Below are 19,185 nucleotides of genomic sequence, written 5' to 3'. Positions count from 1 at the left end.
AGGAATAATATTTCTTGAAAGAGAGATGTAATTGGCTACAGTTTGAGACGCGTTGTTGTTTTGTTGCGTCACGTCCTACCACTCGTAACGCACTTCCTACTGAAAGAAGAGCTGCTGTGTTTGTTATTGAGTTGTCATCAGTATTCTCTCATCACTGCTGAAATTCTGCTGTCAAGCAGATAAAGAGCTAATATGGTGTGTAATCGATTTTAAACTACCTTTAAATTCGCCTTTTAGGATGAAGCCTTTTATTGTTATTACTGTTAGAACTTGCTAGCTAACGCTAAGCTAAAAGCAATAGAAAGCTGCACTGTCACTGTAGCAGAAAACATTAAATTGGTTGTTTGTTTATTGCTGAAATGACTTTTACATTTGTTCGTGAACAGGAGTTTTATGATACATTAGAATTGCAGCAATCATTGCATTTGTTATTAATTGATGTTAAACACTTAGTGTACTTATATATAAAGAAGTGTATGTGCATATATACACTGTATATTAAAGTTTATTTGCAAAAATCATGTTTTTTTTATTGTGTTGTATTTAACAGCAATTTGAGATTAAATGAACTCTTAAATGAATGGAAAAAAACACATGATTTTTGAAAATGTTAAAAACAACACAGTCGTCTGTTTTTGCAAATGAACTCTTCATACACACTCACACACATACAAACAACATGTGTTCTTCAAATGTTTGTGTTTTGACTGTTTCTGTCCTCTTCCTCCATCAGTTCTCCTTCAACATGTTTGAGCCCCATGTGGGCCGGGTTTTCCAGAACCGTTTCTCCACCCAGTACCGGTGTTATTCTGTATCCATGCTGGCAGGACCCAATGACCGCTCTGATGTGGAGAAAGGAGGAAAAAGTATGTCACGCTCTTTAATACTGTAAAGATGTTACATGAAACTTTTGGGTTGCATTTCACAGAACTAATGCAAATATCTTGTTGTATTTTCAGTAATTATGCCCCCGTCTGCTTTGGATCAGCTAAGTAAGTTACATGCATTTAATATGAAAAACAATATTTCCTGTCATGTCTTGTTTTTTCACACGTCTTTTGTTTTTTCAGGCAGACTTAACATCACATACCCCATGCTGTTTAAACTCACCAACAAGAATTCAGACAGAATGACACACTGTGGTGTTCTGGAGTTTGTGGCAGATGAAGGCATCTGTTACCTTCCTCACTGGGTATAACATAAAACAGATAGACTTTTACTGGATCTTGCAAGCACTTTTCTTTAGACACATTAGTGGTGTTGATCATGTTTCATTTCTTCCTCAGATGATGCAGAACTTGTTGTTGGAGGAGGGTGGATTGGTCCAGGTGGAGAGCGTGAATCTGATGGTTGCCACATACTCCAAATTTCAGCCACAGAGTCCAGACTTCCTGGATATCACAAATCCTAAAGCTGTGTACGCTAAAGTAACATTTTTAACATTACAACAGCTAATATCTAGATCTAAATATGCTGGTTTATTAATATCCCCCTTTTTTTACAGATTAGAGAATGCTTTGAGGAATTTCGCCTGCTTGACCACAGGAGATGTAATCGCTATCAATTATAATGAAAAGGTGATTATGTCTGTTACTCAGTATATTAATGATTCATGTGGTAAAAACCCTAATGCACTAAACTAGAAAATTCTGTTTTTCAGATTTATGAGTTACGCGTAATGGAGACCAAACCAGACAAGGCCGTGTCCATCATTGAGTGTGATATGAATGTAGGGATGCCTATTTTTACATAGTTAACATACAATGAATGTTGTCAGTGTTACTTTGAAAAGTAATGCATTACAATATTGAGTTACTCACTAAAATAGTAACTAATTACATAGTTACTTTTTATGGAAAGTAATGTTACGTTACTTTTGCGTTACTTTTTAAATCTGGGCAGGGCTTGCTTGCTTGTTTTTAATGTAAACAGTTATTTTTTTGGCAAATGTAAAAGCCTTTTTACACCAAAAGCCTCAGACTTAGAGAAAAACAAATTCATGTCTGTACAGTAGACTGCAGAAGAAAAAATGTCAACTCTTCAGCAATACAAAAAAAAAAAAAGTTTATTAGTAATTTTTTCTTATTAGTATGGATGAATTGGATCATCGAAGGTCGGCAGCAAAGACATCGGTTAATAAAACTGGATTAAATACATAAAGGAAATTTGTATTATTTAACATATTTAATTATTGCAAGTTTGCGTTGAATTTCACTGTTTTTGTTTATTTTGAGGAATACTGTATCTGTTTTTTTAGTGAGTGAGATGAATTAATGTATGTTCACATTTATTTTAGAACTAAAGTAACATCTTACAATTTCTCTCAACATGTGGACAGGAGAGCTTTTAATCAATAAATGGGGGTAAAAAGTAACTGGCGTTTTTTATTTGAAAAAGTAACTAAGATATTTTCTTGTTACTTTACTAGTTACTTGGAAAAAGTAATAATTACGTTACTTGTAATGTGTTACCCCCAACACTGATGTCATGTATGTAATATTCACTACTGATCAAAAGTTTTAGGTCAGTAGGACTTGAAAGAAAGAAATTAATACTCTTTTAGTCAGCAAGGATGCATTAAATTGATATTCTTTTCCACAAAAAAGCTGTACTTTTGAACTTTAGAATCATTATAGAATCAGCAGCACAACTGTTTTCAACGTTGATAATAATCAGAGATGTTTCTTGAGCAGCAAATCAGATTATTAGAATGATTTCTGAAAGATCATGTGACACCAAAGACTAGAGAAATTATGCTGAAAATTCATCTTTGAATCACAGGAATAAATTACGTATTCAAATAGAAAACAGTTATTTCAAATTGTAATAATAATTTACAATATTAATGTTTTTACTGTATTTTAAATCAAATAAATGCAGATTTGGTGAGCAGAAGACTTAAAAAAAAAACATTAAAAATCTTACTGACCCAAGCTTTTAAAAGGCGCTGTATATTTTACATGTGTTTTATTTTTACTGAATACCTCATTGTATCTAATTACACAGTTGTTGTCTTTCAGGTGGACTTTGATGCTCCTCTCGGTTACAAAGAACCAGAGAGACACATGCAGCATCCTGAAGAACCAACAGTATGTTCTGACAAACAAAAATCCATTACATCACACTACCGCACATTATTATGATTATAATTCACATATATGTTGTTCTTAATGCTTATTTTCTGCTGTAGGAAGAGGAAACGGATCCCAGTAACTATGAGATGGACCTCGGTTTCAGAGTAAGTCAAAACACAGATTATCATTACTGCAGTCTGATTACTTGAAATCAAATGTTACCTTGACAAACTAAGACTTGTCCACTTCAGTTAAAGGTCCCATATTGTACACATTTCTGGAGGTTTATTTTAGTTGTTGATGTCCTTAAGAATATATATTTGCGGTATAAGTGCCAAAATCCATCTCAATATATTTTTACAGCTCCTTTTTTAGGAGCTCTGTCAAAAACAGGTCGATTTTGGTCCATCTAATTAATATTCATGAGCCTCTCTTCTGATTGGCCTGTTGTTTTCTGAGTGACGCACAGCCAGGCCAACCACAGGTAACTACGGTCATGTATGCTGTAAGCGAGCTCAGAGCAATAAAGAGAACCTAGCCTGCTGATACTCAACAGGATATTTCAGAAAGATCATTAATGTTTTTTTCTTTTTCAAACACCGAATGCAGTAAGCTACATAACTGTTGCTTTAGTAAAGCCCCTTTCACAATGCGCGCTGATTCTGGAAAATTACGGGAACGAGCGCTGTGTGAACAAAAGCCAGAACCATAAAGGCAGTGTTATAGTGATGATGCACGTTACCCTGCGACTCTTCACGATGAAAAAATACGTGCAAAGTGGAATGAAGCGGCGATCAGGCAGAGCCAGCTCCGCACTATCAGCACTGAAGCACAGTTTGTTCAGGTTAGTTTCAGTTTCGTGAAACGTACGCGTCGCATTACATCTCACATACAAACGTCACATGTCTTTATTGTTTGTGTGTAAAGCACGCACAGATTCCGGAAAACAGCTGTGAATGAACCAAATTAAACAATTCCGGAACAAATCGTGGGACACATTATGCGTGTATTTACCGGAATCGCTGTGGGAAAGAGGCTGAAGTTGACGTGCCGCTGGTCTCTTATATTCACGTTGTTCTGAAGCCTGTGCAATGATCGTAGCTTGACATCTATTGACTGAACAGGGTTTTCTCCACTTGTTTTCGTGTTGTTGTTGCTCAATAATGGAATGGATGCGTTGTTGTCTGGGTTTGACAAAAGGAGGGTGGGACGGTGGTTGGCGCTCGGGGCGGTGACTTGAGTCGATCGGACGTCACATCGTTACGGAAGTCACAGCGGTTTGTGAAAATGAACAGCTACTTTAAGCAGGCTGTGTGCAGTTTACTGTGGATTGACTGTTTTGGAACTCATATGGTAGTTACATAGCCCCTAGACCTTAGTTATCATGAAAAAAGCCAGGAAATTTCGATTTTGACAATATGGGACCTTTAATATCTTGTTGTCTTTCTCCACAGGCCTTTACCGGTTCTGGGAATCGACTAGATGGGAAGAAAAAAGGCATTGAGCCCAGTCCAGCACCCCTCGATCCCAGTGACATCAAACGGTACCCATTGTCCACCTTTAATTCTTACGGCTTAAGTTGAAATGCAATTTAATTATTTTAATTGAATTAATAAAATTTTAATTACAGAGGAATTCCTAACTATGAATTCAAAGTTGGGAGAATCACCTTCATCCGTAACGCCAGACAACAGCCCCGCAGACCTGAAATAGTAAGTGAAATTACGGGGCAAATAATCCACATTTCTATATTCTTAGGTTGTCACAAATTACTTTAAATTGGTTATTCAAGAGTAAGTAATATTCTTATTTTAATTATGTTTTCTTGTCTCCAGGATGAAACAGCCAGTAACTTCATCGCGTTCTCTGGAGAAGGACAGTCTCTGCGCAAAAAAGGCAGAAAACCCTGATTACACACACAGAAAGTCAACTATTGTTTGTTTTTTTTTTGCTCTTTTTGAACTACCATATACTCAACATGGACAGTTATTTGATGACATGCATCTGGATTTTCATTAAGGACCTCAACGATGTTTCTTTGCCCAGGACAAATGATGTTTTACAAATGGTTTAGCATACCGAATCCCTTTTTCATTTATTAGGAAACACAAACAGTGACCAACAATTGTTCTGTAACATTTGTAGGCATACAACTTTGAATTATTTAAATAAAGTTCACCCTGCAATTCATCAGGCTTATTATTTATTAGTTTTTATCACATACCTTCTGCTTCATACTTGCATCCATATATTATTGTAATAGTTTTATGAAACATGACATTATTAGTTCAAATTATTTAATGGAATAGCTCGCCCAAAAATGAAAATTTGTTAAAAACGTACTCGCCTTCAGATCATGCAAGATGTAGATGAGGTTGTTTCTTCATGGGAAGATATTAAGAGAAACATAGCACTACATCACTCACCAATGGATTCTCTGCAGTGAATGTGTGCCATCAGAATTAAAGTCCAAACAGCTGATAAAAACATCACAATAATCCATGAGTAATCCACACCGCTTCAGTCCGTCAATTAACATCTTGTTAAGTGAAAAATTATTAATTGATGTTTCTATCAGTTGTGTGGACTCATTCTGACAGAAAGTGATGTAATGTTAAATTTCTCCAATTCTGATCTGCTAAAGAAACAAACTCACCTCTATCTCGGATGGCCTGAGGGTAAGTACATTAATCATGTTTATATGTATCAGGTTGAATACAATTTAACATGCTTTCAGTCAAATAATTTTAACACAGTTTAACTGAAAATATAACCAGAAGCCTTTTATACGACAGCGTTTTAGTCCCACGTAAAAAAATAAAAAAGGTGTCAGATTACGAGATTGTAATATTTTGAGAATAAAGTTGAAATTACAAGAATAAAGTCAAAATATTTCGACGATTAAGGCAAAATTATGAGAATAAAATCGAGATTACGAGATTAAATTCATTCTATTTTGAGAATAAAATTGAAATGAGAATAAAAGTCGAAATATTTTGACAATAAAGGCAAAATTATTAGAATAAAGTCCAGATTACATGATTAAAGTTTTAATATTTTGAGAATAAAATTTTAATTATGAGAACAGTCAAAATATTTTGACAATTAAGGCAAAATTATTAAAAAGGTCCACTTTACGAGATTAAAGTCGTAATATTTTGAGCATAAAGTTGAAATTATGAGAATAAAAGTTAAATTATTTTGACAATAAAGGCAAAATTATGAGAATAAAGTCCAGATTACCAGATTAAAGTCGTAATATTTTGAGAATAACGTTGAAATTACAAGAATAAAGTCAAAATATTTCGACAATTAAGGCAAAATTATGAGAATAAAGTCCAGATTACGAGATGAAATTCATTATATTTTGAGAATAAAGTTGAAATTACAAGAATAAAGTCAAAATATTTTGACAATTAAGGCAAAATTATTAGAATAAAGTCCAGATTACATGATTAAAGTTGTAATATTTTGAGAATAAAATTTAAATTATGAGAATAGTCAAAATATTTTGACAATTAAGGCAAAATTATTAGAAAAGTCCAGTTTACGAGATTAAAGTCGTAATATTTTGAGAATAAAATTGAAATTATGAGAATAAAAGTTAAATTATTTTGACAATAAAGGCAAAATTATGAGAATAAAGTCCAGATTACGAGATTAAAGTCGTAATATTTTGAGAATAACGTTGAAATTATGAGAATAAAAGTTAAAATATTTTGACAATAAAGGAAAAATTATGACAATAAAGTCAAAATGACAAGAATAAAGTCGAAATGTTTTGAGTGTAAAGTAAAAAATAAAGAGGAAAAACACATTTATAATTTGTATCTCATGATAAATCTGACCGAATTTGAAAGCTGAGCTGTATTATATTAAAAGCACTACAAATAATGAGCGGAAGACGTTATTATTTCCAATCATTTACTGTATGATACTGTGAATAAAACAGCTTATGAAAAGTCATTTATATACCTCAGAAAAGACAACAATAAAACTTAACGAGTTGGAATCCACTTCAACCTTAAGAACGTTTTGTTGTCTTTAATGAAATACATGTGAGGAATGAAAGATTGGATGCCACAGACGTTTTTGCAGAGTATGTGGTGACATTTTCACAAAGAAAACAGTATAATTTAATGAAACGAACGTCTCATTGTAATCGAAAAGATGATTGGTACACATGAATACAGCGATCTGTCCCACCACATTATTATTGTAAGACACATTGTTTGTATTCCGGTTAAAAACAGGTTTTGAAAGCCCAGACTTTGTCTTATATTAAAAGTACCGAAAAAGCACAAAGCTATTATTGCTATTTTTGGGTGGCTGTGCACTACAAATAGGCCTAATGAATGCAATCAAAGACGTGAAATATTATTTCCAAGCTGTGAGGATAACCCATGCTATGATTTCTGCTAATAATTCCACATATAGTCAAAAAAATTCTCCCCGTGCTCCCAATTCAGGCCATTTGCATACTCTCAAAATATTATAACTTTAATTTCTACGATTGAATTCTTGTAATTTCGACATTATTCTTGACACATTTAGACTTTATTCTCATAATTTCTTGTAATTTCCACTTTATTCTCAAAACATTTTCACTTTGTTCTCATAATTTTGGCTTTATTCTTGTAATTTCAACTTTAATCTCGTAATTTTAGATTTTTAATTTTTTAACATAGTACTAAAACACCATTCTAGTTTTAAGGAGTTTTGTCTATTGAAAGGTTTTTAAAAAGTGAAACAGTTCAATCCACTTGCTTTCTATCCTGTCAAAAAATAACATTACTTTAATACAACTATTAAAGATGAATTCACTGAACCGAGTCTGACAACATTTAATATCAATCTAAACTGATGGTTCTGGCACATGATAAAAATAAAAATTTGAATGTTTTATCTTCAGCATCAAGAAGCTTTATTTAAATAAAGCACTGAAGGTATTTCAAGCCACAGATAAAGCTAAAATAAATCCATACTGTCAAAAGAAATTGTGATAAGTTACAACTGACCCATCAAAAACACTAACAGAGAATGAGGCGAGTTAAAGAGTGTATTGTCTTTCAATCCAATTCACCAGTGCCGCCAATACACACAGTTTCCTCACTCACAGCCTGAATAAAAGCAGCTATTGTTCCCTATTATGACCTTGAGCCACTTGAGCAGTTGAAATGTACTCAGTGCTTCTGTTTGATCGAGGGTCATTCACCAGCTCAGGAATCAGAGTTGTACTTCCAGATGGCAAACTCTCCATTGTCACTGCAGGTGGCCAGCAAACCCGCCTCCTTTGGGCTCCAGGACACGCAGTTGATGTCCTGACTGTGGGCTTTGGGCACGTGGGCTGACATGGAGAAGATGGGCTGCTCTGGGTCAGCAGTGGGGTCTTCTCTGAACACACGGACTCCATCATCACCACACGCTGTGGCCAAGGCCCCGGTCAGACGACACCTTAACGTCAAGATTAAGACAAAAATATAAGCATCACTTCTAAACTATGAGCCAATGACAGGGTTTTCTGCAGGTTGTATGAAGATAAATGTGTTTAATAATTTAACATTCACTTATTTAACATTCATAGTGGTATGAGTTGACTGGATCCTTTCAACTGATTTTCTATTGAACTGTCACCAAGTGGTCAAACGATTTCAAATATAGTGAATTAAGCTACAAACTCAATCATAATGCACAATGTTTTCTTCTAACATGTATTTTGAGGTGCAGCTCATCATATTAATCGAGTGTTTCAATAGTTAGCAGTAAACCGATTACCTCACCGGGAAATGTTCGTAAAATTGGGTTTGATGTTATCTTTGGAATGGAAATATTGTTTTTTTTTATTCATTCACATCATACTTTTTATGTCTGTTTCAGTTAATGTTATAAACTAGCGAGCTAAGTCAGTAGTAGTACCGACAGTGTCATGTAAACATGGGTGAAGATGCAAAAAGAGGAACAGAAGAACCAAATCAATTGAGTGAGTCATTTAAACTGGAACTGCTCCGATTGATTCAAACTTGTGACTTTGATCATTCAGTTCAAACTGAAATGATGGTTTGCAAGTCATTATTCAGATCGGGATTTGGGCCGCGGAAATTTCGAAGTTGGTTTGCAAATATCTTGAATCGTGAATTGATCTTTCAGATCTTTCAAAACTTTGCGTATCACAAATCATTTGATTCAGATCGGGACTTGAGCACGGATCGCAAATCATTTGATTTAGATTGTGACTTCGGTGATGGTTGGCAAATCATTTGATTCAGATCTGGACTTCAGAGCGTGGATTGCGGATCATTACATTCAGATTGGCACTTGGGTGCGGGTTTGCAAATCATTTGATTTAGAATGGGATTTTAGTGCGGGTTGGTGATTTATTTGATTTAGATCAGGACTTCGGAGCAAGTTCACGAATCATTACATTCAGATCGGCACTTCGGTGCGGGTTTGCGAATCATTTGATTCAGTTCAGGACTTGAGCGTGGATTCTGAATCATTTAATTCAGATCAGGACTTCGGTGCGCTTATCGCAAATCATTTGATTCAGATCGGGACTTTGATGCAGGCTGGGGAATCACTTGATTCAAATCAGAACTTTGGCACGTGGATTGCAAATCATTTGATTCAGATCGGGACATCGTTGTGGGTTGGCGATTCATTTGATTCAGATTAGGACTTCAGTGCAAGTTCACGAATCAGTTGATTTAGGTCGGGACTTTAGAGTGTGGATGGCGAATCATTTGATTCAGAATGGGATTGCAGTATGGGTTTGCGAATCATTTGATTCAGATCGGGATTTCAGTATGGGTTTGCGAATCATTTGATTCAGATCGGGATTTCAGAATGTGTTTGCAAATCATTTGATTCAGATCGGGATTTCAATGTGGGTTTGCAAATCATTTGATTCAGATTGGGATTTCGGTGCGGGTTTGTGAATCATCTGATTCCAAATTGAAACTTCGGAGAGGGTTCGTGAATCATTTGATTCAGATCAGGACTTAAGCGTGGATCACAAATGATTTGATTTAGATCGGGACTTTGGTACACGTATTGCAAATCATATGATTCAGATCGGGACATCGTTGTGGGTTGGCGATTCATTTGATTCAGATCGGGATTTCAGTGTGGGTTTGGGAATCATTTGATTCAGATCGGGATTTCAGTGTGGGTTTGCAAATCATTTGATTCAGATTGGGATTTGGGTGTGGGTTTGCAAATCATTTGATTCAGATTGGGATTTGGGTGTGGGTTTGCAAATCATTTGATTCAGATTGGGATTTGGGTGTGGGTTTGCAAATCATTTGATTCAGATTGGGATATCGGTGTGGGTTTGCAAATCATTTGATTCAGATTGGGATTTCAGTGTGGGTTTGCAAATCATTTGATTCAGATTGGGATTTCAGTGTGGGTTTGCAAATCATATGATTCAGATCGGGACATCGTTGTGGGTTGGCGATTCATTTGATTCAGATCGGGATTTCAGTGTGGGTTTGGGATTTCGGTGTGGGTTTGCAAATCATTTGATTCAGATTGGGATTTGGGTGTGGGTTTGCAAATCATTTGATTCAGATTGGGATATCGGTGTGGGTTTGCAAATCATTTGATTCAGATTGGGATTTCAGTGTGGGTTTGCAAATCATTTGATTCAGATTGGGATTTCAGTGTGGGTTTGCAAATCATATGATTCAGATCGGGACATCGTTGTGGGTTGGCGATTCATTTGATTCAGATCGGGATTTCAGTGTGGGTTTGGGAATCATTTGATTCAGATCGGGATTTCAGTGTGGGTTTGGGAATCATTTGATTCAGATCGGGATTTCAGTGTGGGTTTGCAAATCATTTGATTCAGATTGGGATTTCGGTGTGGGTTTGCAAATCATTTGATTCAGATTGGGATTTGGGTGTGGGTTTGCAAATCATTTGATTCAGATTGGGATATCGGTGTGGGTTTGCAAATCATTTGATTCAGATTGGGATTTCAGTGTGGGTTTGCAAATCATTTGATTCAGATTGGGATTTCGGTGTGGGTTTGCGAATCATTCGATTCCAAATTGAAACTTCGGAGAGGGTTCGTGAATCATTTGATTCAGATCAGGACTTAAGCGTGGATCACAAATGATTTGATTTAGATCGGGACTTTGTTGCAGTTTCGGGAATCATTTGATTCAAATATTGGAGCAGATTCACAAATCATTTCATTCAGGTCCTTCATTCCATTTTATTAAAAAATGTGCTATTTGTAACTGATAGCTTGTAATGTAAATCAATTAGATCTTTATAACAGTATAGAAGATACAATGAAAGAGCAGAGAAAATTATATAGCAGTTGCCACTTTATATCTTACAAAATGTCTAAGTAAAGTTATTTTTAATGCATAGTTTTATCATTAAAGCTCTGTAGTTTCAAAACATATAAAGCAATGCAATACAACCCTGACTGAGAGATGAACAAATAAACCTTACTCAAAAGCCTGCGGATCATGTGTGATACTCACACTTTAACATGATTTTTATTTGGATAAACAAGGTACTTAGTGCTTTAGCCCAGTAAGTGTTCATCTTGAAATATTACTAACAATAAAAAAATATTCATATATTCACATATACATGCTTTATAAAAATCAGTAAAGATTTCACAGCAAAAAGACACAAACCATGAGCTGATGAGGGATGTTTGTATGATTACACTAAAAGGCTTTTACTCGCTAAAAGACTAAACTATCAATCAGACAACAGAAACCATGTAGTAGATTGTGTGCAAGAAGTTTTGATCATGTTGATAATTTAGAGGGCTTAGAAATTCATGTATCAAAATATAACACAGTATGCTTTATAGGGTTAAGACTTAAAGTTAACAACACAGTGCATCTTACCATGCAACATCATATACTGTTCTCCCATGGAATCCAGACAAGGTACACACACACTTCCAGGACTCATCTGATGAACCTGCAACAAAATCACCATCACAGCCAAACCTAGAACCACAGACTTACCATAAAATAGCAATATAGATTAAAATAAGAAACGTTTCTTACCATCTCCAGGTGTTGACTCCTTCCAGATCTTCACGGTACGATCATCGCTACAAGACGCTAATCTCTGTCCGGCAGGGTCAAAGGCCAGACTCCAAACGGTGGATTCGTGACCCTCCAATGTAGCCCTACATTCCCAGTCATCATCCTCCTCTTTATAAATACACACTTTGTTGTCATAACTGGCTGATGCAAGAAGCTGCCAAAAAAAAAAAAAAAAATCACCTTTAGAATAATTGATTAAGTGAGTGAAAAAATCAAGAATAAGAGTGCCAGATAACATGCATGTGAATATTATACCTCCTGTGTTGGGTGCCAAACGACATGTTTCACATCCTGCGTGTGTGAATTCACAACACTTACACACTCATATTCATCCTCCTCGTCCACTAGAAAGAAAATAAAGTTTAATACAAAAAACACTAATCTTAATTATTTTAAGGCAAGACACTACAGGAAAAACAAGGGTTTTGATATTCTTTTGTTTATTTATCATTTGCCAGATTTTTGCAACATTATAAACAGTTGTCTTAATGTACTTTGATGAATTAACAGGGTTAACACATAACTTAAAATTGCTACCTTAATGTCAAAGTCAAATTTAAAGTGAGAATGAAATAAAGATAAAAAATTTGAATACACATTCCCTGTTTTGTTATGAAGGATTCATCAGCACAACGGTGTTTTAGTGCCACGTTAAAAGAAATTAACAAAATCTAAAATGACAAGTTTAAGGTCGAAATGTTTTAGGAATAAAGTCAAAATGTTTTGCGAATAAATACTAAATTTTGAGAATAAAATATTTTGAATTTATTCTCGAAACATTTTGACTTTATTCTCCAAGTATTTCAACTTCATTCACGTAATATTTCCACTTCATTTTCGAAATATTTTGAATTTATTCTTGTAGTTTTTTACTGTTGAAATATTTCAACTTTATTCTCGGAACATTTCGAACTTTATTCTCGAAACATTTCGAACTTTATTCTCGAAACATTTCGAACTTTATTCTCGAAACATTTTGACTTTATTCTCGAAACATTTCGAACTTTATTCTCGAAACATTTCGAACTTTATTCTCGAAACATTTCGAACTTTATTCTCGAAACATTTCGAACTTTATTCTCGAAACATTTCAAACTTTATTCCCGAAACTTTTTGAACTTTGTTCTCGATACATTTCGAACTTTATTCTCGAAACATTTCGAACTTTATTCTCGAAACATTTCGAACTTTATTCTCGAAGCTTTTTGAACTTTATTCTCGAAACATTTTGAACTTTATTCTTGAAACTTTTTGAACTTTGTTCTCGAAACATTTCGAACTTTATTCTCAAAACATTTCGAACTTTATTTTCGTAAGTTTTCAACTTTATTCTAATAATATTTCAAACTTTATTCTCGAAACATTTCAAACTTTATTCTCGAAACATTTCGAACTTTATTCTTGAAACATTTCAAACTTTATTCTCGAAACATTTAAACTTTATTCTCGAAACATTTCGAACTTTATTCTTTAAACATTTCAAACTTTATTCTCGAAACATTTCAAACTTTTTTCTCGAAACATTTCAAACTTTTTTCTTTAAACATTTCAAACTTTTTTCTCGAAACATTTCAGCTTTATTCTCAGTTTTGACTTTATTTATTTGATGTCCTTCTAAGGAAAAAAAAGTTTGTAAAAGTTTTGCTATCGAGAGACTATTCAATCATCCATTTCTGACGTACCTTCCCAGATCCAAACACTTTTGTCTCGGCTGCAGGTGGCCAGTAAGTTTCCAGACGGAGCCCAGGCGACACACTTGACCTCATTTTCATGACCTTCTAACACTGTCAGAGACTGTAAACACACAAGATGTTAATAATGACACTTTCTTCAATTTTTAAGGGTGTGCTTATGTAAAAACAAACCTCAAAATCATCATTCGTCTTCTTCCAGATGCACGTTGTGGCATCAAAGCTGGCTGATGCCAGATATTTCCCACAAGGAGACCAGGCCACCTTTCTGACCGTACGCTGGTGTCCATCAGCCAGGACACACTTACATTCCCAACTGTCCCCTGAAAATAAAGATCAGCCACATCAAACACAAACAATACAAATAAAACAACTTATACTTTATATTGGTGTTTGGAATAATAATGATTTTTAAAACATTTTAGCATATCTTAGTGCATCACTTAACTTTACATAATAATGATTCAGTTTGACATACTTCAGCTTCCATATGCAATAACATGGTTTTAGACGACTGATGCGTGTTGTAAAATACAAAAAATTAGGAAATAGGAAAAATTCGTGAAAATTTATTATGCAATTATAAATATCTAAAATTATTTTTATGTATAAACGTTTATGTAATTATTTAATGGTTTAGGTTAAAAACTTTCAAGCTATTATTATTTAGTTTAATTTTGTTAATTAATGTTTTATTTTTTTATTTAAATAAATTTTTGTTTGAGTTATTTCTGCATGAATATATATGCATTATTATAATTTTTTTATTTTGTTTTGTATTATTTTATTTTTCTGTTTTGTTTTAGCTGAAAGTATACATCTCCAATGTCAGTTTTAATTAACATAAAAATGTTATATACTGTAATAGTGCAATATAAAATAAGAGGAAAGATTTATCTGCATGATAATAAATGCAATATTATTATTTATTTTTTATAATTAAATTTTAATTATTTTATTAATGTTATTGATTATCTTATTTAAATATATATATTTTTTTATTTAAATACATTCACCAAAGCTGCATTTATTCTGTAAAACCAGTAATATTGTACAATGTTTTTATAATTTAAAATAACTGTATTTGTTCTTAGTGCATCACTTTACATAATAATGATTTAGTTTGACATTCTTCAGCTTTCATATATAACACAGTTTTAGACGACTGATGCGTGTTGTAAATATATATATATAAAAAAGGAAAACAAGGAAAAGCAGAAAATTTTATGCAATTACAAATATCATTTAAACTGTACATTTATTTTAAAATATTTTATGTATAAACGTTTATGTAATTATTTTAATGGTTTAGGTTAAAAATGTTCAAGCTATTATTATTTAGTTTAATTTTGTTAATTATTGTTTTATTTTTTTATTTAAATACATTTTTGTTTGAGTTATTTTTGCATGAATATATATGCATTAATATTAAATATTTAATTTTTTATTTCAATATTTTTTATTTTGTTTAGTATTATTTTATTTTTTGTTTTGTTTTAGCTAAAGAGTATACATCTTCAATGTCAGTTTTAATTTATAACATTTAATTTTTATATACTGTAATATTGAAATGTAAAATAAGAGTAAAGATTTATCTGCATGAAAATAAATGCATTATTATTTTTTATAATTAAATTTTTATTATTTTGTTAATGTTACTGATTCTCTTATTGAAATATATTTTTTGTTTTATTTTTATTTAAATACTATCACCAAAGCTGCATTTATTCAGTAAAACCAGTAATATTGTACATAACTGTATTTGTTCTTAGTGCATTACTTAATATTGATTGAGTTTGACATTCTTCAGCTTTTAAATATAATAAGACGGTTTTAGACGACTGATGGGTGTAGTAAAATATAAAAAACATATGCTTTACCTTCTTTGCCCCATATTCTTATCGCTCGATCCCCGCCGCACGACGCGAGCAATGTGCCCGCTGGGTTCCATGCGACGTACCAGCAGCGCGCGTCCGGGTGCGCGTTCACCCTCTGCAGCAGCTCCAGCGCGCCTTTCATTTCATATAACTGTATGATATTTGTGATTGTATAGCATGCAAATCTCCCCTTTCAGCTATACTATTCTCTCTCAAATGTCACACAACTTCTAGACTTCTGTTTATCAGCGGCTACCCACTTCCTGCTTTGTGCTTCAGTGTTTTCCTGTTGATACAAATGCACGAAAGTAGCGCCACCATCAGGACTGTAGGGAAAGTGTTCATAAACGTCACAAAGAAAAACAATTCCGGAAGATTTTATGTAATTATTTTAAACTTAAAATATTTTTCATGCAATTATTTTAAACTGTACATTTATTATTATTTTTTTAATGTATAAACGTTTATGTAATTATTTTAATGGTTTAGGTTAAACACTGTCAAGATATTATTATTTTATTAAATTTTGTTTTGTAATTATATTTTAATTATTTTATTGATGATATTCATTTATTTATTTAGCTTTATTTTTTATTTAAATACATGCATTATTATTATTATTATTATTATTTATTTTTTATTTCAATATTTTTATTTATTTTGCTTTATTTTTTATTTAAATACATGCGTTATTAATATTATTATTATTTTTTTATTTTAATATTTTTTATTTTGTTTTGTATTATTTTTATTGAATACATTTTGTTTTGTTTTGTTTTAGCTACAGGTGTACAATGTCAGTTTTAATTGATAACATTTTTAATTTTTATATATTGTAATGGCGCAATGTAAAATAAGAGTGAAGATTTAAATGCAACATTATTATTATTATTATTGATTTTTTAAATAATCATATTTTAATTATTTTATTAAGGTTATTGTTTCTCTTGTTAATATTTTTTATTTAGTTTTGTGTTTTTATTTAAATCCAATTGAAATGTTTTGTTTAAAAAAATGTCTGTTTTAATTTATTATTTAATTTTCATATAACAGCCTAATGTAAAATAAGAGTGAAGATTTATCTCTGCATGAACATATATGCATTATTATAATATTTTATCATTATTTTATCACTGCTATTGATTCTTTTATTTAATTTTTTTGTTTATTTAAATACATTTTTTGATTTAGCTGAAAGCATGCATCTTCAGTGTCAGTTTTAATTTATAAAACAGCACAAAGTAAAGTGCTTGAGATGAAGAGTTATTTCTGCATGAATATACATGCATTATTATTATTAATATTATTATTATTATTTATTTTGGTAATTATATTTTAATAATGTTATTGTTTCTTTTATTTCAATATTTTTTGTTTTGTTTTGTTATATTTGTTTTTTAAATACATTTTGTTTTATTTGTTTTATAAAAATGAATACATTAAATACATTCTGGTTTAGGTTAAAAACTTTCAAGCTATTATTATTTAATTCACTTTTATTTTGTAAATACATTTTAATTATTTTATTAAATGTTATTTATTCAGTTGTATTTTTTGTTTAAATACATTTTTAGTTTGAGTTATTTCTCCATGAATATACATGTATTATTATTATTATTTAATTGTTTATTTCAATATTTATTATTTTGTTTTGTATAATACATTTTGTTTTGTTTTGGCTGAAAGTGTACATCTTCAATGTCAGTTTTAATTCATTACATTTAATTTGTATATACTGTAACAGCGCAATGTAAAATAAAGTGAAGATTTAAATGCAACATTGTTATTATTATTGTTTTTTATAATTATATTTTAATTATTTTATTAATGTTATTGATTGTCTCATTTCAATATTTTTTTTTTAATTTAAAAAAGCATATGTCTTCAATGTCCAGTTTAATTTATCATTTTTCATATAATAGCCCAACGTAAAATAAGAGTGGAGATTTATCTGTGCATGAACATATATGCATTATTATTATTATCTATTTTTTGTAATTATATTTTAATTATTTATTAATAATTATTATCTTCAGTGTCAGTTTTAATTTATCATTTAATTTTCATATAATAGCCCAATGTAAAATAAGAGTGAAGATCTATCGGTGCTTGGACATATATGCATTATTATTATTATTATCTATTGTTGTATATTTTAATTATTTTATTAATGCCATTGATTCTTTTTATTTAAATATTTTTTATTTAAATAAATTTTTGTTTTAGCTGAAAGTGTTCATTTCAGTGTTAGTTTTAATTTATTACATTTAACTTTTATAAGTAAAGTAAGAGTGAACAGTTATTTCTGCATGAATACACATGCATTATTATTATTATTAGTAGTAGTAGTAATTATTTTTATAATTATATTTTGATTTTTCTATTAATGTTATTGATTTTTAAAATATTTTTGTTTTGTTTTATTTGTTATTTAAATACATTTTGTTTAGTTTGAACTGAAAGTGTATGTCTTTAAGGTAAGTTTTAATTATATTTAATTTTCATATAACAGTGCAGTGTAAAATAAGATTAGCGATTTATCACTGCATGAACATGAATGCATCATTATTATTTATGTATATTATTTTGTTATTATGTTATGGATTATTTTATTTATTTTTTTATTTTATTTTTTATTTTTATTATTTTTTATGTAAATACATTTTGTTCTGTTTTAGCTGAAAGCGTACGTCTTCAATATCAGTTTTACTTTAATAGTAATAATGATTATTATTATTATTATTATTATTATTTTTATTATACATGCATTATGAGGAGGAAAATCTTGTATTACATCACATATACAGAACAGTTTCGATTCTTCACAAAAACGTCATGCATGTGCATGTGCTCGAGAAATGACGTCTGCTGAAGGACGCGTCTGATTGGTTCAAACTGCAACTCACAGGAAACGGAAGTCCGAGGCAGGAGAAGCTCTCCGTCTGATGGAGGAAGCAGACGGACTATTGTTTATGTTTTTTACTGGAAATCAACAATAAAACACACGAAAATGTCTACGAAATAGCGGCGATCAACGGGATCATTCGAAACTGAACATATTATATATTTGTTTTACTAAGTTATTTTATATTTCGGTGGGATTTGAGAAGGTTTTTAAAGGTTTTTTGTGTGTGTTGTGAAGGTGTAAGGCCAGTTCATGTCATAAATGATCAAATCCGATTAAAAACTGACAGAGGAGCTACACTAACAGCAAACAGGTAAATATATAGTTATATTAATTATATTAACTTTATAAATATAATTATACTTTTAATCCTTTGTTATATAGCAGGAAGTTCTAATAAAAAATACAGGAATTGTTTATGTATTATTCTGTTATTAAGTGTGTATGTTTACTTTGACTAGTAAATAGTTTTTTATAAAAAGTTAAAAATGATAATAAAAGTTATAAAAAAGTTAGGTTAATCTGCTGTTATCGTTAGCATTCTTAGCAATAGCAATT

At 31.5% G+C, this 19,185-nt stretch overlaps 3 protein-coding genes across 3 annotated transcripts in view; 2 read left to right on the top strand and 1 right to left on the bottom strand.

Annotated features, from left to right (window-relative positions):
* The first annotated feature begins 80 nt into the window (after positions 1-80).
* On the top strand, positions 81-5,264 carry ufd1l (ubiquitin recognition factor in ER associated degradation 1). The gene is made up of 12 exons (XM_073819181.1): positions 81-195; positions 734-866; positions 960-992; positions 1,071-1,192; positions 1,287-1,417; positions 1,505-1,577; positions 1,661-1,729; positions 3,021-3,089; positions 3,191-3,238; positions 4,529-4,617; positions 4,705-4,786; positions 4,910-5,264. Exons 1-12 carry the CDS (start codon positions 193-195, stop codon positions 4,982-4,984), a joined length of 927 nt encoding a protein of 308 aa, XP_073675282.1. The 5' UTR covers positions 81-192; the 3' UTR covers positions 4,985-5,264.
* Positions 5,265-7,974: 2,710 nt separating this feature from the next.
* On the bottom strand, positions 7,975-16,000 carry ciao1 (cytosolic iron-sulfur assembly component 1). The gene is made up of 7 exons (XM_073819180.1): positions 15,726-16,000; positions 14,020-14,168; positions 13,837-13,948; positions 12,410-12,498; positions 12,113-12,308; positions 11,948-12,023; positions 7,975-8,528 (listed from the first exon to the last, which is right to left on the bottom strand). Exons 1-7 carry the CDS (start codon positions 15,862-15,864, stop codon positions 8,294-8,296), a joined length of 996 nt encoding a protein of 331 aa, XP_073675281.1. The 5' UTR covers positions 15,865-16,000; the 3' UTR covers positions 7,975-8,293.
* A 2,651-nt stretch (positions 16,001-18,651) lies between these two features.
* The window catches only part of tmem127 (transmembrane protein 127), a 58,297-nt gene continuing 57,763 nt past the window's right edge, over positions 18,652-19,185 (top strand). Inside the window, exon 1 of the mRNA XM_073819312.1 lies at positions 18,652-18,940. The gene's annotated coding sequence lies outside the window, so the exon portion shown is untranslated. The remainder of the gene's footprint in view (positions 18,941-19,185) is intronic.

The sequence above is a fragment of the Garra rufa genome, chromosome 15 (assembly GCF_049309525.1).
Source record: "Garra rufa chromosome 15, GarRuf1.0, whole genome shotgun sequence".
Classification (NCBI taxonomy): domain Eukaryota; kingdom Metazoa; phylum Chordata; class Actinopteri; order Cypriniformes; family Cyprinidae; genus Garra; species Garra rufa.
The sequence above is the reverse complement of the archived record's forward strand: the minus strand, read 5'-3'. Positions and strand labels throughout refer to the sequence as shown.